Source organism: Catharus ustulatus, chromosome 2 (assembly GCF_009819885.2).
Source record: "Catharus ustulatus isolate bCatUst1 chromosome 2, bCatUst1.pri.v2, whole genome shotgun sequence".
NCBI classification, from domain to species: Eukaryota; Metazoa; Chordata; class Aves; order Passeriformes; family Turdidae; genus Catharus; species Catharus ustulatus.
Window position 1 is genome coordinate 28,144,692 of NC_046222.1, and position 25,323 is coordinate 28,170,014.

Below are 25,323 nucleotides of genomic sequence, written 5' to 3' on the forward strand. Positions count from 1 at the left end.
GTGTTTTAATGAGCCCAAACAACTTGTGTGATTCTGAATGTGAAACTGAGCCTTAAAAATCTAGTTGTTTTGTCAAATTGCGCACCTTTTGTCTGTTGAGGTAAGATCTTCAACTCTTTAGAAGTGACTCTGCTGAACTGTAGTAAAGTTTGCTGTTCTAGTTGCTTACAGCTATGTTTTCATTTCATTTTAATGTCTGTCATCTTAAAGGTTAGAGCAACAATAAGTATTTCAAATAGCAGTGCCAAATACACCTGAAAATCGAGTGACTTTTACTTAATAAAAGCTAGGGTAGATTTTAGTTTGGAAGTGAGGTTAGTGAGGTTAATGAAAACTGTTCATCTAGAGGAAATGACTGAGTATTGCACTGAGCAGATGGCTGCAGAACTTTTCAGCCCTAGCAGCTAGATGACAGGATCAGGATAAGAAAAGAAGGTCACTATAGAACACAGAAATGAATTTTTTATTAGTGTTCTGTATTATGGTTTGGATTTCAGTTGCATTAGAAGCTTCTTCTGTGTGAAAGTCTATCAAGCCAAAGAGTAGAATGTGTAGCAGGCTGAAAGGAATGTCAGATTTTTCACAGTAATAAAATTATGAAGCAGTGTAACAAGTAAGAACTAAGGAGAGGCTCGTCAATTTTGTCCTCTGGAGAAGGCACAGCTGAGAGGAAAGAATTAGTGTAGAGAACCTTATTATGGAAAACTGCAGCATATGAGTCAGTTGATGAACATTTTTTCACATGGACAGTGTGGTTTTCTCTAGTAACAGGAGTATTTTAATGGATTTAGCTAGGGTCTTTATAAATTCTAGGTATGGCATTATAGCTGTGTTTGATGTTTGAAGGCTGCTTATCTACTAAGCTGATCAGATCTTTGATGGGTCAAAGCAATTATGCAATTAATACCTTGCCAGTCTTTCTATCTGGTTTTGTTTTTGCTGCTGACTTCTTGATCATGTTCAAACAACTTTGTTCTAGTATTGCTCTGGGCTAAATGAAGGAATTTCCTAAGGTGCTGAATAAAAGCTTGGGTGTTTGAGTAAGAACTTGTAACAGTCATGCATCTTGCATGGATGCACTTCACACCCTTCCTAAGGAATATACACTTTATGTTGTATATATGTATCAAATATAAATATGTCTTTAGCTTGTTTGCAAGAGCATGCTTATTTGAAGTATAAACTTGTATGTATTGGCATGCCCACAGCTAAGTCCCCATCTGTTTCTAGGAAGAGGACAGCAGGAATTTGTGGTGGACATAGTGAATTCAGTGTCGCATGGTCTCACTTTGTAGCCATTGTGTGCTGCAATGACAGTGGCAGTGCAATTCTCTTTCCTGTGTCTCCTTGAATACACATGGCTTTCCCTGTACATGTGCTGAGCAAAGCAAGCCTCATGTGAGAGGAAGGGGCTTATAGGAACCCAAGGAACAAGTTATGTGAAAGACAGATGATCTTGTAGGGTTGCAGATGGGTCCACAGTGTGTAGCTGAGCATCACTTAAGCAGGTTCCAGATTTATTTAGAGCAGAGGTGACCTCAAAGTGCCCTGTGACAACTGAAATTCTATGAATAACTAATTGGAAAAATGTCCACATTGTTGACTTTAAGAAATAATCTTTCTAGCTCAGAAGAAAGGTTGGTGCTGTTAGCTTCACAATATCGGTGTCATGAGAAGACTGAGCCACATGATTGTGTTGAGCACAGGATGTGACTCCTGCTTGGTTTTATTAGAGTACAGATGACTCAGTTGGAAGGTGTTTGATATAGCAGAGGGTTGTGCTGCCATACAGAGGGACCTGGACACACTGGAATAATTGGCTGACAGGAGTCCCATGAAGTTTGACAAAGGGAAGTGCCAAATCCTATACCTGAGGCAGAATAACCACATACCCTGCTGCATGCTGTGCCCTTGTGGCAAAGGCAGCCTGCAGTATCCTGGGCTGTGTGGGTAAGAGTCTTGCCAACAGGTTCAGGGAGGTGGTTTTTCGCCTTGGTTAAACTTGATGGAAACCACATCTCAAGTGCTATGTTTGGTTCTGGGTTCTCCAGTAGAAGAAAGACATGGGTGAATGGTATGCATGCAGAAAAGGGCCACAAAGACTGTTAAGCAATTGGAGGTAGGAAAAGCAGATGAGAGCTGGGATTAGGTAACCTCAGGAAGACAAGGCTCTGAGAATCTTACTGTAAAGTATATAAACCCTGATGGGAGGGAGCAAAGAGGATGGAGCCAGGGTCTTCTCAGTGGTACCTGCTGAAGTAACATGACACAATGGGCACAAACTGAAATACAGGGAATTCCCTTTAAACATAGGAGAACACTTGTACTGCAAGGGTGTCTGAACACTGAATCAAGTTGTCCAGAGAGTTGTGGTGTCTTCATTCTTGGAGGTAATCAAAACACATTTGGATATGGCTCTGAGCAGCCTACATCAGCTTGGGTGGAGCAGGGTGTTGGAAGTAGATGATTGCCAGACGTGCCTTCCAACTTCAGCAATTCAGTTAGTGATTAAGAAATCTGGAGTGATTTTTCCTACTGTCTTACAGTAAAATTATAACACCGCATACTGTGAAGGAGCAGGTTTCCTGAGAACCGTTGGACTTGCTTTCCCAGTGGCCTGTGTTAGAGTTCTGGGCATGTTGTTTTTTGTGGGACTATATCCCCAGTTCTAGATATGAAAATGCTGTCAAACTGCAATTGTCTAGTAATTCAGTCACTGTATTTTTTTCAATACTTCCCCTTAAAGATATCATCAGTTTGAAGGGGAAGTTTAAACTGTCGTAGTTACAGGAAATCTGTGGCAGTGATTATCCTGTTATTTATGAGGCCCTTGCAACAGATCTTCATATCTTCATGCAACTGGACACTGGGATTTATGCACCGTGCCAGAGTCTGCTCGGGTGAGCATGGTAAATGTTGGCAGTCTTGAATCTGAAGCATCACTCCAATGTGACACTAAGCTGATAGTCCAGTGTGGGTGGTGATCTTTGCTATCCTGTAATGGCTACGTTTTTTACTAAGAAGCTGAGGCGGTATTATTTTCTTCTGAAAACTTGTTACATTTTACTGTTTATGCCTATTAAGATTTTCTGGATATCAAATGTAAGGGCTTAAATTTTGACTCCATTTTTCTACCCTTGGAAATCAAAACACATTAGTCTGTTTCAGAGGCAGTAAAATCTGTGACCTTCAAGTTCAAAGTTATTCCAGCAAAATGGTTCCTACTGCTGGTGACATACTGATGTAACCGAATTTCTGATACTGTGCTGTTCACTACAGCTGTGGATAGTGTCTAAGCTTTGTGCCCATTTGAAGAACTTGTGAAGATAGACTTGAGAATTTGTGAAGACTACAGGGAACTCTTCAGCTTTATGCAGGTTCTTGGAGAGGGATCACACAGCTGCCTGTGTTCTGTTCAGCATACAGGGCAATGCCTCTTGATCTCTGAACAGCAGCTGTCACTCAGGGTAGCACAGGTCTCTGCTTTGTTGAGGTGCTGGATGTTGTGCAATTGTGTTAATGCTTCTGCTGGCCAGGAGAAGGGCTTGTGAACATAAGGAAGCCCCACAAGACTCCTGGAGGCAATCAATATTGTTCAACATGCTCAAGCAATTAGTACTGCAGTGTGTTCAGCACCTCCCTGTGCAGACTGTTGTTAAACAGTTGTTCTGTTAAGCTCGGGACATTGGAATTCCTGGTTTTGTAGGAGGCCCTTAATGCAAACACCAAAGCCTTTTAAATTCTTCTCCTCGTTCCTGTGCAGTAGGGAGGGCACAGATGGGAGTTCAGCTGGGCTCGAGGTGGCTGGAATTGCTATTGCGGCATTCCTCGGTGCTGGTGGGAGAGAAAGGGAGAGACTGATGACTCATCAAGTCAGGTGGTTCTGCCTCTGCTGTGTGTCAGAAATTTCTTTCCCCTCTGCAGCAATCTTTCTCATCTCTCTGTGTAGGGGCACTAGAAGGACGATTATTTTGCAAGTGGTGATGCTTCACTACTGAATTCTAGCATTTGAATTGGGCCTGTGGGTTTTTGGTACTTCCTCCTTCTGCAAAATAAGGTAAGGATCTGTGTTTATATGGTAAAATTGTCATAGATTTTCTTCCTTGGTTCATGAAGGCTCCTAAAAATCTCACCGGAGTCTGAATTTTGAAAAGATCTTTGTGTTAAGGCGGTTCATCCTGTAAATTCTGGGTCTGATCAAATGTTAGATGCAAAACCCAGGAACAGTGAAGAAAAATGTGTGTCTCTAGCATTGAGAACAGGGCATTTTTGGGACTCCTGTGTAACTAGATTACTGTGCTGGGGAGAAACCAAGATAGAAAGCTTAGGTTATGGGCTCTTTCTTGTTTAATTAGGACTTTAAAATCTGTGTAATAAATCACCTTTTAGTCAGAGAAGGTTCTGCTGCAGGTAATACTTCGATTTTTTTGGCATTATTAATCAGAATATGACTGCTAGAGTTTAAGAGCATTTTTGAAATCAGTTGGTGAACTGTTTTAGATAAGGAAGATATAAATTGTGAAGGATACAAGATGCATCTTTACTCATTAGGGAATTCAAATTAAGCTAATATCCTATGTAGGTATGCTAGTAGACTTTTGTAGGAGGGAATTGTATATAGTGCCTAATATCCTGTGCTGGCAAGAGGCTTTTCAAAGGCCTCAGGAGTTCTGTAGATTTCTAAAATGGTCAGCTACCATGGCTTCTGGGGTACATACATGCTTTAGGGAATTTCATTTTCTTTGAGTACTGGCAATGAAAACATCTGACAGGGTAGGAAGATAACGCAGCATTTTGGCCCTTAAGGACTTTTCCATATAAATTGAAAATCCGTAGTGCTAGTATACAAGAAAATGATGCAGAGATAAAGAACAGCTTTTTTTTTTTTTCCCTTATTTGTATTCAGTGTTAAGAGATGTGTGGCCCCTTAAAAAGAGGTCAGCCTGGCTGGATGGGCACTGACTTTGTGTAGACTGTATTTTGGAGGTATAGTGGAGGTGAAACAAAAGTTAGAGAGAATTCACATCTTTTTACGCTTAAAATAGTTAATAAGTATGTGTTTAGAAGCTGTTGATGCAGATGCTAGAGATCATGGTAAAGACAGGGTTTACTGGTGTGTTGCTTGGTGGTCTGGTAGTGGAATCCCCTGATATTTTACTTGGCTTGGCCAGTAATTTGGGAAAATGGCTGTAGGAAGAGAGAGGGAGCAGAGCAGCTGCAGGTGCTGGTTGTCAGGATGTTGCCATTTAACTGCAGAATGGCTGTTCAGATGTTCTTACTTGCCTTCCTAAAAGATAAACAGTCACTTCAAGCAGGTTTTGATTTTGAAGAAAAGTTAATTTAAATTGAAACTGGCCCAGTGTTCTGCTTTTCCTTGCCTTTATTATTTGATTCTTTCATATGGGACGTTGCCTAATTGCCAGGCTGTGTCACTAATTCAGTTATGAGAATGTGGTTTAACTCTCTACCGTGCTTTTAGAGATGATGTTGGTAGTAGGACACTGGACGTTCTGTATGGTATATTGAAGTAAATGTTTAATTTGGATTTATAAGAACAGCTGCTTCTTTCTGTATGAGCAGCAGTTGTGTTTGATTAAGTTTTGTGATGTTTTAATTGTTAAAAGCAAAAAAGATGAGTTGTGTTAGATCAGAACCAGCTCATACCAGCTGCTCAGGAATTGCAGATGGCTTTGCGAGCACCTTCCCTCTGCCATTTGTCAGAGGAGGCATTTGAGAAAAAAGCAGTTAAATTAAAATTGTCTCTTAGGTCTAAACACCAGGCAGTGTGAAAGATAACCTATTGCTGTGGTGGGTAGACAGATCTAGTGGATATCTGGCTTAGCCTTTGGGCTCAAGACCCATTAGCAAGTCTGCTGCAAGCTGGTGGTGATTGAGCCATGATCAGCTGTTGTGGCTGCTGTGGAATAAATCTGTGGCAGCCATGAAGGACAGCACAGAGACATGGAGCCTGGAAGAAGCTATTCCTTCAGAATGAACAGAGCTTCAGAATTGTGGGAGATCTTTTTCTTAAGAAGCAGTGCCACCAATTTAAAAATTATAGACCAGTAAAGAGGCCGAGGGGCAGAGGACTCATATTAAAAAGCTAGAAAATAGTTGTAGGATTTCAAGAATGCAGGTGTCAGCTACTGCTCTCGAAGAATAGGCAAAAATATATCCTTTAATTGAAAGGAGAGGGTGGCACTGTAGTTGTTGCCTTGTGTATTGTACATGGAGTAGGTTTTTAAGCCTGAATATGCCTTTGTATTTGCTGCCTTGTGGAAGACGCTGGGTTAGATTAGGTTTCTCTCAAGGACTGAGTGTGATTGTCAACAGATGCCTCCCAGTTCATGTCAAGAAACCAGGAGCTTTACTGTTGATTAGCACAGGAGCGCTCTGTGCTGGGGCTGCCATAGTTCATCTTTCACCAGTGCTGTGTCCTAAGTGTGTCTGTACAGAAGAAATGGGAAGAATGTGGCCTTACAGTTCTCTAACACCCGTCAGTTTCCAAGGTAACACACAGCGTGATAAGGGCTCACAAAGCAAAACCATTAAATCCTCTGATCCGCACCAGAAGCGGGACAGCCCAACTGTCAGCCACAGGACAAACATGGATGGAGGAAGTCTGTTGACAAAATTTCCAGTACCAGTTGTTTAGATTTGCTAAACAGGTACTGGAACAGTTACTGGCAAAAGATGCCAACCTGTTTACTGTTGCAAGTTGGGGGTTTTGGCCATTACGCAGCACAATTCTATAATGCTCTGTGGGTTTCAGTGAAAGCAAAGACTGCGTAATATGTAGCCGTGAGACACATAGAAAGGGCTCACATGTTTGTGTGCTGGTCCTTCTGAAAATCTGTTTCTTCCTCTAAATACTGTAATTTGGCACCTTAAGATAGCACAAATTGAATTTGCACAATATTTGTAGTATTGCACTTTAGAGACTGGTGGCAGTGAAGTAGACCCAGAACATTCTCTTGCTCACTCAGAATTGTGGAAAACATATTTTGAAGGAAGGTAATGAGATGTGGAATACAAAAGAGATTTTCTGTTGTTTAAGCTTAAAAGCAGTGCAACTGTGTTAGGGAATTGTTGCACTGCATCTTTTTCATTCAGTAGCATTCTGTGGACCGTATTATGGAGTGATGTTCTACCTCTGTGTTTCTGCAACAAGGAATCTCAGATCTTTAAATCTCAGATGTTTAAATCAGTTACTTTTTCAGTTTTTATAGCTTTAAAATCATAGTAATTCAGGCTATGAGATCAGAATTCTTTTTAACTGGAAATAAGAGAGCAGAGGGAAGAGGAGGAACTCACTACATGTGTGTGTTCTTCAGGTCTGATTCTTATTTTTTTGTTTTGTTCAGTTGAACAGGTAAAATGGACTTCTCAAAACTACCCAAAATCCGTGATGAAGACAGAGAGGCTTTTGTTGGCTATGTTTATGGAGTCTCAGGACCTGGTAGGTATTATTTTGTAAAGGAAGTAATAAATTTTGTTTTATCTAGAATCTTGTTAGTCTTCAGATGAAAGCAGAGGAGTATAAAATAGCTCTTGGTGGTGCTTTTCATCTTTTTTTTGGGGGGTGATGAGTGACTTAAGGAAGGATTTCTGATTTACAGTCTGATAAATTATTTTTAAAAAATACTAACAAGATGCTACTATTAATTAACCTTTTTAAAAATGTAATGAGCAGAAGCAGGTGGTTGAAAAAAAAACCCCAATAATAATATCGAAAGGTAAGCTTTCTGTATAAGATAAAGCCCCTTGTTTGGAAATCTCCAGGGCCAGGTGTGCTAAGCTTCTCTAAAAGGATATGAAATATATAGTCCATTCTCATTGATAGCTTTCCCTTGTGCTTTGAGATACTCAGTCCCTGTCAGTGTCAAGCTGTTCTGTTTACTGTACCGTGGGCTGGGGGAGCTCAGCAAGGAGCCATAAGAATCAGGGAAGGTGATAGAATGTGGTGATAGTGCTGCTGGGAGAAGGAGGACTGTTCCTTCATCTTTATCAGCTGAAATAATTTAGGCTCTGATAGCAACAGCTTTTGAATACATGCAGACTCTACTGGCTTTTCTGCTCCCTCCTGCATTCTCTGCGGGAGCTGATGGAAAGGTTGGGAATGTGAGAACAGAAGATTAGCAGGTATTTTTGTTAATGCATCATGTTTGATGAATAAGAAATTCCCTAAATAGGCACAAATTTTTAAACTGCAAATTCTGTAACCGCAGAAGTAGTATCTAGAAAAATTTTAAACTGACACAGCTTTCTTCCCAAGAAGAGGAAAATGTATTTTTGTGTAAATGTGTGAATCCTGTGTGCATTACTGTGATCATAATATACAAGACATAATAAATTTTGTTCTAAAGCAGCCAGGACTCCATATATGACCTGCTGAAATCTAGCTCAAAGCAGTGGGAAGTTTCAGGCCCAAAACATGCTGGGCAACAGTCTTCATCTGTTGAAAGTTAAGTGCCCTAAGATAGATATCACTTTACTACAAAATAAAGCAAAAAACTGTTTCCTTAAACGCTTTCTAGGCATCGCTTTAGATGCAATGATATTTAGCAGGAGCCTTGGCTTGATCTATCCATGTTTATGTCAGCATCCAGATGCTACCAAGGTAAACAGAAGTTTAGGTGATTTGAAAATGGTAGCCCCCAACCACAGGTTTATGTAACTACCAGGCATCGGGCGGGTTTTGCCATTTGCTTTTGTGTTTTAATTTAATCAGATGAAATGTGGCCCAGCTCACTATAAGGGAGAAGTGCCTATAGAACTTGTTGGTTAAAGTTCACAGCATCTCACACCCTCAGTGTTTGCAATCTGTCAAGGTAGATAAGAGAAATTATGACCTGAATTGTCCTGTGAATTGCTACATTCTCATAGTTCCCTCTTATTCTGGATAAAGGAGAGAGTGAAAATTGTAGGAAAACTTACTCTTATGACTTTTAAACTACAAATAGCAGGAGTTGTGGCATCCTTCTGTGAAGTCAAGAGTGTTTCTGATATGGGTGAATACCAGGTTTATGCTGTGCAGTTCTTACTGGCTTATGATGGGTAGATTTCCTGAGCTGCAGGAAAAATAACTCACCTACGTGCCCGTCTTTTGCAGTGGTCACGGCCTGCAACATGGCCGGTGCTGCCATGTACGAGCTGGTACGAGTAGGACACAGTGAACTGGTTGGGGAGATTATCCGGCTGGAAGGTGATCTGGCAACTGTCCAGGTGTATGAAGAAACATGTATCCTTTTCACTGCTTCCTCCGTGCAGCCGGACCACGCAGTCCAGAGTACTGGTGATGAGGGTAAAGAGGATGGAAATAAGCCCTCGATACTTTGGGTTCTGGCAGGACATCTGTTCTGCATGTGCTTTGTCAATTTTGATGGTTTTGAGGTGAATCTTATATTGTGCAGCTGTGTAGCGAGGAGACTTTTTAACTGGAAATCAAAGTGTACCTTACAATTCAAGTGCATTTAATGCCTCTTTGTTAGGGCAATTGGCAAGTGTCAGCCATAAATGGCAAAGCTAAGCAACATTTGTTGCATCTTTTTCTTTGCTTTTGATACCTGTGCTTGTATAATGCGTAAATGACGAGTATGAAGTGGGCAGGATGCCTTCTTCTGGACAGAGTATATTAAGCATAATAGATTACACTTTTTCTTCTGCAATGGGCTTACAGCATCTTGGTCCAGCGTATACTCTAAAATCTAGGCAACTGAAAAAATATTTTTTATTGCATATATATGAGAGAGTGTCAGAAAAGAAGTCATAAAACTTGAAGCCAGGCCTCTCCCCCTTCCAAGGGGGCTGTGTGTATCTGTAGAGCATAGAAAAAAGGCTGTGCTGGCTCCTAAACCTTGGTTCTAAGGAGCTTGCTGGTAAACTGCTGACTAGGTCCTGTCTCTGCCTAATAATTCATCATTTTAGATGGTATCATTGTATCTGTCCATCAGTACATGGAACAAGTTTGAGTGTAGTTTACTTTTAATTTCCTTTTGAGCAGAAACTCAGTCATAGGCCTCTCTGAAGCCAACTTGTATTTAATCTCTTGAGTTTTGTATAAAAGTTTTGGAGGTTTCTTTTGAATTCTAGCAGACCCTTTTGCCATGGTGCTGGCCCTTTGCAGAGAAAAGTCCATTGTGCATCTTTGGAGCTTAGGTAGTGCATAGACCTGACAACTTGATACAAAATGGGAGGGCAATAGTGCTTGTCTTAGACAAATGCCTTTTAAAATTAGGCTGCGGTTGAAAAAAGCTGTGCAAGGCTCAAAATCAAAACAGTTGTGCTCTCTAAACAAATTCTGAAGTGAAAAATTCTGCATTTCATAACGTTATCTGACTTAAACAGCCTAATCTATTTTCTAGGTTTGAAGACGTAAGAAATGTCTGATGTTTTGTCATCCCACTGCCTGGCACTCCAGCGAACTCATCCATATTAGTTGACATTAGTTGCCAACAGCAGTTGACTTGAACAAATGATTGTAAAGCAGAATATTTGTCACTACTTTGCCTCTCTGAAGGATGGTGAGCTTTTCTGTTTGAACAAATTCAGAATTTAGTATAAAGCCTACATGCTTCTCAAATGGTGATGTATAACATAGGAATAGTGTTACCTTAAAGTCAGAAAAGGGGTTTGAGAGCATGATGTTGTGAACCTGATGACTTCTGCCTGGTTTATTTCCCTTGTTCCGGACAAACTTTTCCTCAGCAAATCTCTAGCTGGTGTCTCTGTAGGAGATCCTGTGCTCCGTACTGGGAAGCCCCTATCAGTGGAACTGGGGCCTGGCATTATGGGAGCTATTTTCGATGGTATCCAGAGACCTCTCTTGGACATCAGCACTCTGACCAAAAGTATCTATATCCCTAGAGGTGTCAACGTGTCGGCTTTGAGCCGAGATATCAAATGGGACTTCATACCTTCCAAAAATCTGCGGGTAGGTTCTGACAATCCTGTGTTCCCCTCTTGCTCCTTTACCCCCAGAGCTTAGGCCTGGAGTGGTGTGCTAAGGCTGTGACTGCTGGGACCTGTGGTTAATGCTACATTTATTGAAAGGGTGCTAGTGGGTGGTAGTAGATGTATGAGACTCGATGGTGATCACCAAAACTTACTTGATATGTTTGCTGATACTGGTATTGCTGCTGCATGTGAGAAATTTACAGTTTTAATGTGTTTACCAAACCATAGAGAAACTCATGGAATTGCAGTAAGCATTAGCAGGAATAGGTGTTACCTGAGCAAAAAGAATGACCACAGCACACATTTTGCAAGTGGTGAAGGTAGTCTTAGAGCTGGAAAATGTGGCTTTAGCCCTTTGCAGCATCTTTCTTCCAACCCTACAGGCTAGCGTATGCTATCCTTTCTCTTTTTAGCACATTAGGTTTAGAGGTGGAAAAGAAACAAGGAAAATTCCTTTTGTCTGTCAGTAAATGCTCCTGTCTGAGCCTTGAAAGGCATTTGAGCACAGGCTAGTGTTGCTAGCAATGCTGTTGGAGTAATGAGTTATGTAAATGAGCTACTGTGCAGCAGCAAGGAATTTTTAAAAGGGGTAATCACAGTGCTAGACTGAATAGCTGAAATATCTTTTAAAGTTTGTCAAGGTTCTTTTTAAAAGTTATGATTAATAGAGCTGTTCTGATTTTAGGTTGGCAGCCACATCACTGGTGGAGATATTTATGGTGTGGTGAATGAAAACTCCCTGATCAAACACAAAATCATGTTACCCCCACGGAATAGGGGTACAGTTACATACATTGCTCCTCCAGGAAACTATGACACTTCAGTAAGTCTCCCAAACAGCAGTTGGTGGTATATTCCATGTCTCTTTTATGAGGTTGATGTACTCTTTCTGTTTGACATAAGGCCAGCTAAAGTGTTTCATGCAATGTGTCTGAGTTAATTATCACTTCTGCTACCCTGCTGCAGGGGCTGCATTATTATTTTGTGCAGTTGCTTTCTATGTATATGGCTTCCCAATGGCATTTCACTATGCTGTGTTTGATGACCTCTGTGGGGATCTACAGTATCTTATGAATATGTAAAATTCAGTTGCTCTTCAAAAGCAAATTTTTAATGTATGCTGTATCTTGCACTGTTTTCCCCAAGTGGCCTTGGTAATACGGGAAAGAGTCTACCCTCGAGAGGTGATGATTGTATGTTGCGGTTCTAAGAGCTCTGTGGTGTTACCAAGGGCTGTGCAGAGTAGTTAAGATGAGAATTTGTGTGCTGGTCCAGCATGTGGCTGTTTGCTTACTTCACATGTCTGGTGCTCTCTGTTAGGATGTCGTGTTAGAGCTGGAGTTTGAAGGTGTGAAGGAGAAGTTCACTATGGTGCAAGTGTGGCCTGTACGTCAAGTCCGTCCTGTTACTGAGAAGTTACCAGCCAATCATCCTTTATTAACTGGCCAACGAGTCCTGGATGCCCTCTTTCCGTAAGTGCTTCCTTTTATTTTCTGCGGTGTAAAAAGTCTCTCTCTTAGGGAAAAGCAGAAGCAGGAGGCCTTTGAGTAAGCTTTCACAGTGTGTCACAGCATAATCTTAAAAAATATTTAGCTGAACTTCTCATCTTTATTTGGCAGGTGAACCTACTGGTGGAAAATGGAAGTTTAACAAAACTGTTCTAGTGCATTAATTTAGAAAAGACTGGGCATGCATAAACTTAATATAACCATGTCACATCTGCAGAAAGGCTAGAACTTTCAAGCTTGGTATCTTCATTTGACTGCATGAGTAGGGTATCTTTCCATGGTCTTGAGGATGTATAGTTTCCAATGATTTTGAGGTTGCCACTTAGGAAAACTGTTGTACTTAACTGTAACACAAACTGCTCATTTAAGCAGCTGACTTCTAAGACACTGAATTCAGTTATTTTGGTCCTGAAATATTGTGCTGCTTATTCTATAATGCACAGTTAAGTACAGTTCTTCTTTTCTTAGGATTTGCATTCCATTGCTGCTTCCAGCTGTGAAAACTGATGTTTCAAGCTGAAAAGTCATGTTGTCATACCAGCATAAGTCATATACTTCAAGGATAGGAGAAGAAAAGGATGGTTTAATGCCTTGATTTTTTGATTTAGTGAAATACCTCTGTGTCTCTCACTCAGAGCATTGAATGTGACTCCTATGATTCTGCTTTTGGTGAGGGAGTTCTAGTGGAAAACTAGAGATATTCTGAGGTGGGAAAGAGCTGTTTTTCAGTTCCTTGCAAATAGGAGTCCTTTTTCTTTACTCAGGTGTGTACAAGGAGGTACAACAGCGATTCCTGGGGCATTTGGTTGTGGAAAGACTGTGATCTCACAGTCTCTTTCAAAGTACTCCAACAGTGATGTCATCATTTACGTAGGCTGTGGAGAACGAGGAAATGAAATGTCTGAAGTACTGAGAGATTTTCCTGAGGTTAGTATGGAGATTTCATGGAGAGTAAACCTTCCTGGGAAGACTTGCTATCATACTGGTATTGTAACTGAGTAAAGTATCATGTTGGTAGAGTGACTTGAAAAGATCATCTTGCCTGCCTTGAAGCTCTGGCAAAAATCCCTTTTGGCTTGTTCAAGAATTATTTCAGTGGCCCCTCAATAAATATTTGGACTAGTTTTTGGTGTATCTTCTAAGTTGTTTAAAATAAAGCCAGAATGAATGTCAGAAGAATTTACCACAGTTGTAAGCATCTTACCTGTCACTGGTCATGTCTCTAACTTCACCATGCCTAGAAAATGCAGCATGCATTTACAAGTTCAAGGGTGGTGATACAGTTACCAGATATTAGTTTAACATGTTGAGGTTTGGAATACCTTTTGAATCAAGTAGAAAATACCTTGTTAATTTAAAAAAATCCCAGTGACCAAGTAACAGGTTTACCAATGCTTGTACCTGTTACTATGTTTTAGTAAATTTGTTGTGCAGGGGTCAGATGGTAAGAACTGTCACATGGAAACTTCACTGTCAGAAGTAAGGGGTAGAAGGCTTAGGTGTGTTGATTGGTGACAAGGTGGGAAACTCAAGCTGAGGTGGCCTTGAAGAAGGTAAAACCAGGGTATTCATAAGTGGAATTCCACAGAAATGCTAGGGTGTGCATTCTGTTGTTCAGGTGCTTGTAAGGCTTCACTGAACTTAAAAATGTGGTTTTATGTCCAGTTGTCAAATACTAACTTGGCTTCTTACAGATGGGGGAAAAAGCTCTCTAATTCCTAATGGACTTATGACAGGAGGCTAAGAAATTTTAGCTCTTTCAGCCTGGAAATCTGAGAGAGAACAATGTACTTCCTTGTGCAATGGGTTTGGCATTACTTATTTGAATGGGATCAGCAGGGTTTTGGCAGGTGCAGAAGATGACATGAGGCTGAAGCATGTACATTGAAAAGTTAAGCTGTGTGCAGTCTGAAAGACAAACCAATGTATGCTAAAAGTTTGAATCTTATCTCTGCTCTGTAATAGAATAGCTGTGAGGAGAGTATCCTGATACAAGTTGTCCTGGTTTGGAGGACAGGTGTCTGCTAAGAAAGGCAGGAGCCTCTCTTTGAAATGGAGAATGTAAATTAAGGGGCCTCTCAGGCAAAGATATGGGAAATAGAACTAACAGTTCTTTACTAGGAAAATTAAAATAGAAATACAGTATTACAAAGAACAAACCCAAACCACTGACAGAGTCAGAGCACAACCTGACACCCCATCAGTCAGGGTGTTGGTAGCAGTTCAGTTAAATGGTGGCTGCAGTCCTCCTGGCGTGACAGATGTGGTTCTGTTGAAGCAGTGGTCCTGTAGAAGGGTGCAGTTTTCCTCTGAAGGTCCAGTGATGATATGGAAAAGGTCCAGTTTTCCTCTGGAATCCAGTGGGAAGAAGGCTACTTTGGTGTTCCAAATCTCAGTTTTTATCTAGGTAGGAAAGGCTTGGCTCCTCCTCCTGGCTGGAACATCTTCCAATGGGATGATGTAATTTTATCAATCATACAGTGAGACTCAATGGCCCATTAACAGACGATATCTTCCTAGAGGAAGGGTGGGTTGTGGAAAAGATAAAGATGACTGCCTTAGCTGGTTTTAACAGATGGCCCATTAGCAAGAATATCTCCCATGGAGATAAGGATCACTGCCCCACCTGGTTTCAACAGATGGTGATAGAATACTTGTGGTCACATCTTGTATTGCAACCTAAGACAACGAGGCAAGTAAAACAGTAAAAAAACCCAAGCAACGAAAAATTAACAAAAAAACTTGCTACTGTTACAATTTGGGTGTTTTTCCTTTTCTTGCATTTTAGTTAACAATGGAAGTTGATGGCAAGGTAGAAAGTATCATGAAGAGAACAGCTCTGGTAGCAAATACTTCCAACATGCCTGTGGCTGCCAGAGAAGCCTCCATCTATACTGGTAAGATTACAAGAGGATAGAGAAAGTTGTGTGTATAAAGCAAGCCATTGTGCTCTAATATTTTCAGTTCCTGAGATGGCCATATGGAGAATGCTGTCTAGTTTCAGAAGTAAACTCTTTCAGACTCTGCCTGCATCACATCTTAGTATCTTAATTGAATCTGACTTGCTTGCATTTAATTGCCATTTCCGAATATTGAGTAAATTTTGTTTATAAGGTGAACTTACTGCACCAGGAATTGTGTAGGTTTTCTGCATGTGTTAATTCTGTAAGCTTTAGGTTTTGACTAGCTTTTTGCTGACACGTATAGCCACTTAATGGACAGGAATAGTATTCTCTGAGTTGGCAGATTAATCTTTCCTTTGCAGCCTCTTAAAGGCTTTTTTTAAAAAGTTCTTTCTTATGAACGGTTGTCAGATAAAAACATGACCTTTTCTCATGCTTGTGTTCTGGTGGTTTGAAAGGGAAGGAGAGATTTTACAGTAAGAAGAGTCTTTTTTCATGGTTTCAGTGAGGGAAAGAGTAGCATCAGTGTGACATTGCAGTGTCTCTTCAAATAAATACACATTAATGTAAGATGAGTCTGAGTGGCTCATAAGCAAAAATGAGGAGAGTGAGAAGAAATAAACAGCAACAGCAAAAAAAGACAGCAGGACGCAAGCAGGAAGAAACAGTAACATCCATTGTCTGTTTCCATCAAAACATAAACTCAAATAATATGGTTTATTTGCATCTTACTTACAACACACAGGCATAGAATTCCTTTCTGAACTGTATCCTGCAGCATGCTGTCTTTGTTACAGGAATCACCCTGTCCGAGTATTTCCGGGATATGGGCTACCATGTCAGTATGATGGCAGACTCTACTTCCCGATGGGCTGAGGCCCTCAGGGAAATCTCAGGGCGACTGGCTGAAATGCCAGCTGGTGAGTAGTCTTTCCTCAGTCTAGTCTTGTAAATGCAGCCCTTCAGACTCTGAGCCTTTGACTAAATCTGTATGTTGGTGTTTGCAGACAGCGGTTATCCAGCCTACCTCAGTGCCCGTCTGGCCTCTTTCTATGAGCGAGCTGGGAGAGTGAAGTGTCTGGGAAATCCTGAGAGGGAAGGCAGTGTCAGCATTGTTGGAGCGTGAGTGTTGCATTGCTTTGTCTCTGCACTGGCTGCAGTTCTTCCCTGCTGTTTTTGTATGACATGGTACCTTTTTTTCTGATAAAAAGGTCTTCTTGCTGTGTGCAGCTGCAGAACATAAAAATATGGGAATGAGTAGGTAGATACTTAGTCTCTGTTCACCCAGAACTGCTGTTAAATTGTGTGGGGGGGCAGGGCAGGAGGAATTGATGTGGATAGGTAACTCTGTAAGGTGCAGAATCATAGGCACAGCAATCAGATCAAGTGGCTCAGGGGAGAATGTCATTAGAGCTCTCTGAAAAGTGTGTCAAACCATGCTCAGAGCAGGAAGGAAGGGGCAGTTGGAGCCAGCAGTGTGTGCACTTGAGGGCATAATGAATCATGACTCTCATGCTCAAATAGAGTAGAATTCTGTGGAGCAGCATATCTCAGGCTGCAATGTGCTGTGAAAAGTATGGTGTCTGCAGGCATTCTCCTAGGTGATACTGGTTTGTGTATCATACCTTGGGCAAAGTAGATTCCCTGTGTTTTTTTAGGAGGCCTCTGGCATCTGCAAAAACACGCAGAGCTGATTTGTTTTTGCTCTGCTTAGTTCTGCTGTTCACAACATACATACATAAGGGCTTTCTTCTTTTAAGACTTGAAGAGGTTTTTTTTTTTAATCTCTGGGAAGGTATGTATTGGAGTGTCAAGCACAAATGAAATACAGTAATTTCACGAATATAAGCCGCATCTCTGGGTGTTGGCAAACATTTCGTTCTTTGTCCATAAATAAGCCGCACCTGATTATAAGCCGCTCTGTCGTTCGCAGCGAGGACCCGCGTGCAACAAAGTTGCCAAATAGTAACAGAATCGCGGCATGGCGGGGTTTACTGGCTCGGCTAAGGCTGTGCAGGCTCGGCCCGCTTGGGGCTACTGACGGGGCCAGGTAGCCCAGCTCGGTGGGGCCGCTCGGCGGGGTCGCTCGGGGCCAGCTGCCGCTGCCACTGGGCTTGCTCACCCCGGCCCGGCGCTGCCCTGTGGTGGCAGGCAGGTCATTTCAGATTATGCTGTTGTTTCCTGTAAAATCACTGTACTGTGTATTCATGATGTTCTATTAGCACTCTTGCTAAATCTGTTCCAATTGAGACAAGTTTGATGATCCAAACTGGAGTTGCTACCTGGAGCTAATGTGACTGAAATTACACCTTAATATTGTCAATCAGTCACTGATGTAACTATTTTACCCCTATGTGGTATATACATCAAGCACTTTCTGCAACCATATTGCAATCTGTTATTCACTTGAAATCATGTTGACTTCTCTGGTTTCTGTGCACTGAGCTGTGCAGTCAGTCATATGTTCAGTCCAAACTTCAGTTTGCACTGTGAAAACAACTCTGATAACCTTTCCCTGTTTCTTCCTGCTCAGTGTCTCTCCCCCAGGTGGTGACTTCTCTGATCCTGTCACATCTGCTACCCTGGGCATTGTTCAGGTACGTCCCACAATGTTGCAGCTCTTCTGTCCACTTTGTTAGACTCCAGATGGTTGTACTTCAGCACATTTGTGGCTGTGGCTGGGGTGAGAGAGCTTTGATTTGACACAGGCAGTGTTGTGGGGTGTTTTGCAAAATGTTCTAACACTGTAGAAGGTGACCTTGTGAGATGGTCTCAAACTGATGTGTTTGAGATCCCTTTGGAAAGAGGGAGTAAAGGCAGCAATTTGTTCCAACAATGTCCTGTGTCCTTCGTAAGTGCTGCTCATTGACCTGCACTGCAGCTGAGATGAAAAGCAGACCACTCTTAATATAGGTGTATTAAAACCACAAAAAAGCCCTCAGAGAAGCTGAGGGACTGTCTTGCAACTGTATGCAGTTTTGGGAAAAGCAGTTACATCTATTTGGTCTCCTCTTTACTTAGACTCAAATATTGTCATTGCTATGGCTGATTGCTCTCTGATGAGCAGTCTCAAGCTGAATAAATCTGAACTCAGCTTAAAAGTTGCATCATTTTTTGAGAAGTGTTGTTTGTTGTCACTTCTATAGTTAACAGGCTCCCAGGCTTCCATTTGTGAAGCCTTTGCCATGCATAACTCCAACTTGTTCAACTTGCTCTCTGTATTTTTTCAAATTGCCTTCAATTATTTCAGTTTACTTTTGATTTGGAGAGCTGATTGACCTTTCTGGATTCTGGCAGGTTTTCTGGGGCCTGGATAAGAAACTGGCCCAGCGCAAGCACTTCCCATCTGTGAACTGGCTGATCAGCTACAGTAAGTACACGCGAGCCCTGGATGAGTACTATGACAAGCATTTCACAGAATTTGTCCCTCTCAGGACCAAGGCCAAAGAGATCCTACAGGAAGAAGAGGACCTTGCAGAGATTGTGCAGCTTGTGGGGAAGGTGAGTGACCAGATGTGGTGTCATTGAGCCATCCTCCATTTCCTTATAGTTAGTGTAGGCTTTTGACATTGTCTTAGAGCAGACCTGATGGATTCCCATTGCACACAAAAGATCACTGGGGGATGTCAGACTCTCTCACCTCTAACTGTGTTTTATTCCAAATTTCCTACATGTTGTTTGACTTCTAATGACAAATAGTTCTTCAGATTTGCTAAGCCTTAGCTTGGTGCTACTTTTCTCATGTAAATGGGATTGTGGGACACCTACTGCTTGCTTTAAACTTGCTTCAGTGTTCTAGTATTGTTGAAATGCCCTTGGCTGCAACTCAAAGTGCTATTCCATTGGAAACGGTCTTTGTAGAGAAATTTTGCAAACCCATCTTTACTGTTGAAGTCACCTGAAGGGTTACAGTTGATTAACTTGTTACCAGCTTCAGGACAGAGGTATTGGCATTTACAAGCTGGCCTGTAGAAACAAAGTGAAGTCTGCTTTTTAAAAAACTTTTGATAATTTGTTTTTTCTTTGGAAACCTGTGACATGTGGCTCCATTTTGCAAGCATTCAATTTCCTTTTTTCACTTCAACATTTTGAAGAGAAAACTAAACTTGAATAGGAAAATTTCCATTGAAAGCTCTCAGAAAGGACCCAGTAAAAACTCTGTTTCAGCTTGGCACTGTAAAGATGATAATTGGCAGGTTCCTGGCATGTACTTGACAGTAGTTTAATTCCATAATGTTCAGATGAGCTATGAGGATTTACAGAGCTGTAGTAGTGTGTAGTAACATGTACTAAGTAATTTCACGATTATAAGCCGCACCATTTTGACTAAAGTTTTGCTCTGTACCCGGAAGTGTGGCTTGTATTCCGGAGTGGCTAATATATGAAAAAAAGTTCAGAAATTTTCCAACTGGAAATGCGAGCACGCAGCAGCGTCGAGCCGAGCCTGCGCGGCCCTGAGCTGGGCCAGGGATGCCCCCGGTGGCCGCAGGGGAGTGGGGCCGGGGCTGGCGGGGGAGAGGGGAGCCGTTCTGGGCCAGGGCAGCTCTGCGGCAGGGGGAGGGGGAGCCCTGCCAGGCCGCAGCAGCCCCGCGGCGGGGTAGGCGGGAGCCGTGCTGGGCCGGTGCAGCTCCCTGGCAGGGGAGGCTGGAGCCGAGCCGGGCCGGGGCCGTTCCCCAGTGGGGGAGGGGGAGCCGAGCCGGGCCAGGGCGCAGCTCCGCGGCGGGGGAGGCAAGAGCTGAGCTGGGCCGGGGCTGTTCCCCAGCGGGGGAGGGGAAGCTGAGTCGGGCCACGGCAGCTCTGCAGCGGGGAAGGCGGGAGTCGAGCCAGGCTGGGGCAACTCCATGGCGGGGGAGGCGGGAGCCGAGCTGGGCTGGAGCAGTTCCACGGCGGGGGAGTAGGGAGCTGAGCCCGGGGCAGCTCTGTGGCAGGGGAGGCGGGAGCTGAGCTGGGCTGGGACCATTCCGTGGTGGGGGAGGCGGGAGCTGAGCCGGGCCAGGGCCGTTCCCTGGCGGGGGAGGCGGGAGCCGAGCTGGGCCAGGGCAGCTCTGCGGCAGCGGCGGCGGGGGGGCCAGGCCAAGCCCACACAGCCCCGAGCCAGTAAACCCCACATTCCCATGATTCTCTTACTAATTGGCAACTTTGTGAAAGTTGCACACGGATCCTCGCCGCGAACAAAAGTGCGGCTTTCAATCCGGCATGGCTTGTATATGGAGGAAAAACGAAGCGTTGCTGACACCCCAGAAGTGCAGCTTAGAATTGGTGCAGCTTGTAATCGTGAAATTACTGTACTTGAAGGAAGTTTGCTCATGGTGCTCTGTCTCTTCACGGATGTTCTAGTCCAACCAAGATGACACCTTTCATCAGCTCTTGCCCAGTAGAGCTCTCTTCTCTAGATGTGTCTTTTGAAGAAAAGGAAATGGGGTCATAGAACTTTCCGCAGTTCTCTATTTACAAAACTATCTTCTAAAAGACTGGTTTGCAAAGCAGGGTAGGATTGGGTCCTTGGTGTGGAAGGGATATTGATAAGCCAGTACTTCTGACTAGGCATTGTTCTTATAATAGAATTATTGGAACTGGTGTTTTTTGTCTCAGATGTTAGCTTTGATAGTTCCTTTCTGTCTGGGCTTGACTAAAAACTGCAACAAATGTTTAGAAAGGGGGAATTGTGGAAGTATGCTCTGAATTCTGGTAGTCTCCTCATGAAAGAAGGTTCAAACTTCGTGTCTAGAAAGCAATTGAGGCTACTTAAAGCTCAATCAGGCCCCTTTAGCAAAAGGATGATGAAGGAGGAGAAGAGCAACCTGTGGTGCCAAGAGCAGCAAGTGTGCAGCAGGGTTGTGGCTGTCCTGTGGAGTATGACAGGCATTGTCGTAAGCTCCTTTTTTCTTAAATGCCAGGTGGGAAAAGGACATTGGTAATGGTGCAGACTAGTACCAAATCCTTTAGCTTCTTGATCTGGCATGCTGAGATCTAGTCTTTCTTCCAGAAGGATTGAGGAAGGTAAAAATTAATTTCTCTTTATGGCGGAGGGTGATGTTTCAATGTATCTCATAGCAAAGTCATGTGCATTTTCAATGTCTGGTGGCTTTTTCATGGTCTTAAAACAGTGGGAAGGAAGTTCTCTTATCATTAGATAGACCTAAAACAGACTTACTGTTTGGCGCATCTTAATCTGGCAGTCTATTAAATTGGCTGTTCTATTGCAGGGAGTGAGAAATACCCAAAAAACAGAGTTCTGCTTGATGCTATCTTAGGAGAGTGGGAAGAACACAGATACTGAAAAACACCTGTTCTTGGCCAGGACATACTGTGTCTTCATCGACTTGAGAACTAAACTAAGTGTTTACCTTACTTTTCTAGGCTTCCTTGGCAGAAACAGATAAAATTACCTTGGAAGTTGCCAAGCTAATAAAAGATGACTTCTTGCAGCAGAATGGTTACACGCCTTATGACAGGTGAGATCTGATTGGTCACTCTGCTCTCTTAGTCCTGTGCAGTCTGGACTGATAGAGTTATTTTATATGGAAACTGACCAGTGCAGACATTAATGTTACTGTCCGTAAAGAAGTGGTAGAATTGTGCTTAGGTAGCACAATTCAACAGTGCATTCATATTGTCTTATCCATTCTGATGGCATGCTGCACCCTCCGGGGTTCCCAGGTCCTCCTCTATTGTTCTGTTAGCAAATGTTTCTGCAGTAGCATGTGAGGAAGAGGACAGGACTGCTTTATTTTCACAGACAACATCCAAAGTCTTCCTGTTTATTCTATCAATACACAGGGGACTGCAAGAATCTGCTTTCAGTTACTACTGCATAATTCTTGAGTAAGTTTGATCCATCAAAAAAACCCTTAGTCTTTCTTTCACCCTAATGAACTCTGCTTTTCTTTCCATGCTATCCTTGTGTTTTAACAGCCTGTACTTACCTCACTCCCTAGCCCAGGTAAATCAGGAAGTCTCAAGTACTTCATCACTAAAAATGTAGACATCCATCATTTTATAACAGTGTGTGCCTTTGATCAGTTACTAGGGCAGATATGTGTATATGCTGTAGGAAGCACAGGAAATAGCACATAAATAATGAGGTAGGTACCTTTTATGGCACTCACCTAACCATTAAAATTTGAACTATATGAAGTGCTCTTGTGAGCACTCCCTTTCCTGTGAGTAAAGAAACTTGCAGAGCTGTCAACCCAGGCTGTTAGGAGGAAGCCTGCTCCCTTGATGCACAGAACAGGAAGGAGGAATTATGCTGGGGCTCATTGTTTCCCTTTACTTGTTAGGATCGGCAGAGATTGAAATGTGAGACTTGTAGAGCAATGGTTCCTGTTCTCCCTGTTTTGCCTGAATGTTTGGGTACTGCTTTAGAAACCTCAGCTTTAGTCAGCTTTGGGATGATTGTCTTGGCCTGCAATTTGACTATTTAAAAATGCAGGACCTATTTGAGGCAGTCCTTCTCCTTTGGCAGTATACATTAAAAATCCCTGGAGTAAAGCAAGTTGGTACTCTGTCTCTTAGGGGAGAATGCCGTTAACTGTTCCAAGATGTGTGACAGGTTCTCTTCTATTCTATCAGGTTCTGCCCTTTCTATAAAACAGTGGGAATGCTTTCCAACATGATTGCATTTTATGACATGGCACGCCGTGCCGTAGAAACCACAGCCCAGAGTGACAATAAGATCACGTGGTCCATCATCCGAGAGAACATGAGTGAAATCCTCTACAGACTTACCTCCATGAAGTTCAAGGTATGTTTGTAAGGAAGTGGATTGTCCTGCTTCCTGAGAGCTTCCAGAGCCTCTGAAATACTGACTCAGTGATGTTGACCAAAGATGTTTGATAAAAGTCTCTGAACAGACACTCTTGCCATAATTTTGAAGACAGTAAAGAACTGGATTTTGAGCACAGAAATGGTCAGTGCAGAAATCTAGTCAGGTGATGCTGACTGCACAGCCTTGGCAACCCCACCTTCTGCACTCTTTTGTGTTACATATAATCATGGTAACAGTACAAGCATATTTTCTTCTTTGCTTCAGAGGTTTTGTGATAAAATTCTGTAAAAATATTATAACATGTTTTAAGGAGATTATTATCAGAGAGAAGCAGCCTGAAGCCAAACTTCGTGGGACACTTCCTATATTATTGCAGAGAGTTTCTTTCCTTAACTTCTAATTAAAATAGCTCAGCCAACATTTCTATCATTCAGTTTTTCCCTGGATTTAAACTTCAGGCTGCTTATACCTGTCTCTTTTATATAAGGGACTGCTCGAAGTGGGGAGGGAAAGGGAAGGGTACAGTAATTTCACAATTATAAGCTGCACCCTTTTGACTAAAATTTTTGGTCCGAATCCGAAACTGTAGCTTGTAATCCGGAGCGGCCAATATATGAATGGGGGGAGCAGGGCTGGGGCCAGCGGCGGCAGAAGAGCTGGGCCGGGGCCACTTCCTGGCAGCCGCTCCCAGGCAGTGGCAGGGGAGCCAGGCCGGGGCCTCTTCCTGGCGGCCACTCCCAGGCAGCGGCGGGGGAGCCGGGCCGGGGCCGCTCCCAGGCGGTGGCGGGGAAGCCAGGCTGGGACCACTTCCTGGCAGCCGCTCCCAGGCGGTGGGGGAGCGGGGCCAGGGCCGCTCCCAGGTGGCAGTGGGGTACCGGGGCCTGAGCTGGTGGCCGCTCCCAGGCAGCAGTGGGGCAGCAGCGAGCCGAGCCCACACAGCCCCAAGCCGAGCCAGTAAAACCCAGCAATCCCGCGATTCTGTTACTAATTGGCAACTTTGTGAAAGCTGCACATGGATCCTCGCTGTGAACGAAATTGCAGCTTATATTCTGGTGTGGCTTATATATTGACAAAGAAACAAAAGTTGCCGACACCTGGAAATGCTGCTTATAATCAGGTGCGGCTTATAATCGTGAAACTACTGTAGCTTTAGCATGGGCTTAAGACAAAACAATTGAATTGGAGCACCTGCTCTGGTTAACTTCAGTAGCCATCATTTTAGGGTACAGTTTTACTAAAATTCATCCAGAGCATGCTGCTGTAGCAGTTACTGGTAGGACAGTAGTAACTTGTGATACTGACTGATATCCTCTATGAAATATAATGCTTACTCTGTTAAAACTCATGTAAGTCAATACTGCAAATCTTTGGAGAACAAGTAGCATTGGATTAAATAAGTTTAGAATTAATTTTCTACATGGCAATGTATTCTGTTCCTGCAGGGTACTGGCTTGTTTCTGCAGTAAGTGGGCTCCTGGTATATATTCTCAAAGCATCAAAAACATAAGATGCCCTTGGGGACATGAGCTTTGAGAGCTGGTTATGTAGAGATAGGGTAATTCAAACACTACCTACAAACTCTGGCCCAGCAGCAGGCATCTGCAGTACAGCAAAGCAGTGGACACCATGGCTGAAAAAGGGAATCCAGAGAGTGCATATATGTTAAGTGGAGCTGGACATTTAATAGTTATGAAAGGAAAATTATATTCCCCAGGTAACAGTCTGACAAGTGTGAGGATTCAGATGTCCTGTATCCTGTGGTTTGGGTACTTTGGAGGTATAATGTAAGAAGTAGTGCATCCACATGTGTAAGGCCTCTGTGTTTACCAACAGTTGCACTGACCCAGAGGATCTTAGCACTCAGAGGAAAATGGGAAAGACATTGAACAAATTTCACAGCCTGACAGTTAATGCTTCTTGCAGAGAAAACCTTCTAGCCTTAGAGCAAACCTTATAGTTACATATTTTACCTTTGTCTTTCATGAAAAGTATTCTGAGAAAATGAAGCTGTATAAAGATATTTTTGAGATTTTTTATAATTACACAATACATTTTAATTTGAACCAAACAACCTCTAATAAATGGCAGAGTAACTCTTCCACTTACTGGAGATACACTACATTTGGTGTGGGGTAGGAGCTGGTATTAATCACTGCAGCTCTTAAATCACCCAGCATTAGCCAAG

At 42.7% G+C, this 25,323-nt stretch overlaps 1 protein-coding gene across 3 annotated transcripts in view; it reads left to right on the forward strand.

Moving 5' to 3' along the window:
• Nucleotides 1-25,323, forward strand: part of ATP6V1A (ATPase H+ transporting V1 subunit A) — a 32,679-nt gene that overhangs the window by 4,832 nt on the left and 2,524 nt on the right. The window contains exons 2-15 of one of the 3 annotated variants that reach the window (XM_033051076.1): nt 3,950-4,057; nt 7,365-7,459; nt 9,113-9,241; nt 10,719-10,933; nt 11,642-11,779; nt 12,277-12,428; nt 13,229-13,391; nt 15,253-15,361; nt 16,165-16,287; nt 16,375-16,489; nt 17,901-17,964; nt 18,665-18,868; nt 21,728-21,822; nt 22,943-23,114. In XM_033051076.1, the coding sequence (XP_032906967.1) occupies nt 7,378-7,459; nt 9,113-9,241; nt 10,719-10,933; nt 11,642-11,779; nt 12,277-12,428; nt 13,229-13,391; nt 15,253-15,361; nt 16,165-16,287; nt 16,375-16,489; nt 17,901-17,964; nt 18,665-18,868; nt 21,728-21,822; nt 22,943-23,114 (1,761 nt within the window). In that variant the 5' untranslated portion in view covers nt 3,950-4,057; nt 7,365-7,377. Of the gene's footprint in view, nt 1-3,852; nt 4,058-7,364; nt 7,460-9,112; nt 9,242-10,718; nt 10,934-11,641; nt 11,780-12,276; nt 12,429-13,228; nt 13,392-15,252; nt 15,362-16,164; nt 16,288-16,374; nt 16,490-17,900; nt 17,965-18,664; nt 18,869-21,727; nt 21,823-22,942; nt 23,115-25,323 lie in introns of those variants that run through there. The other 2 variants (XM_033051077.2, XM_033051078.1) reach the window with 2 other exon arrangements.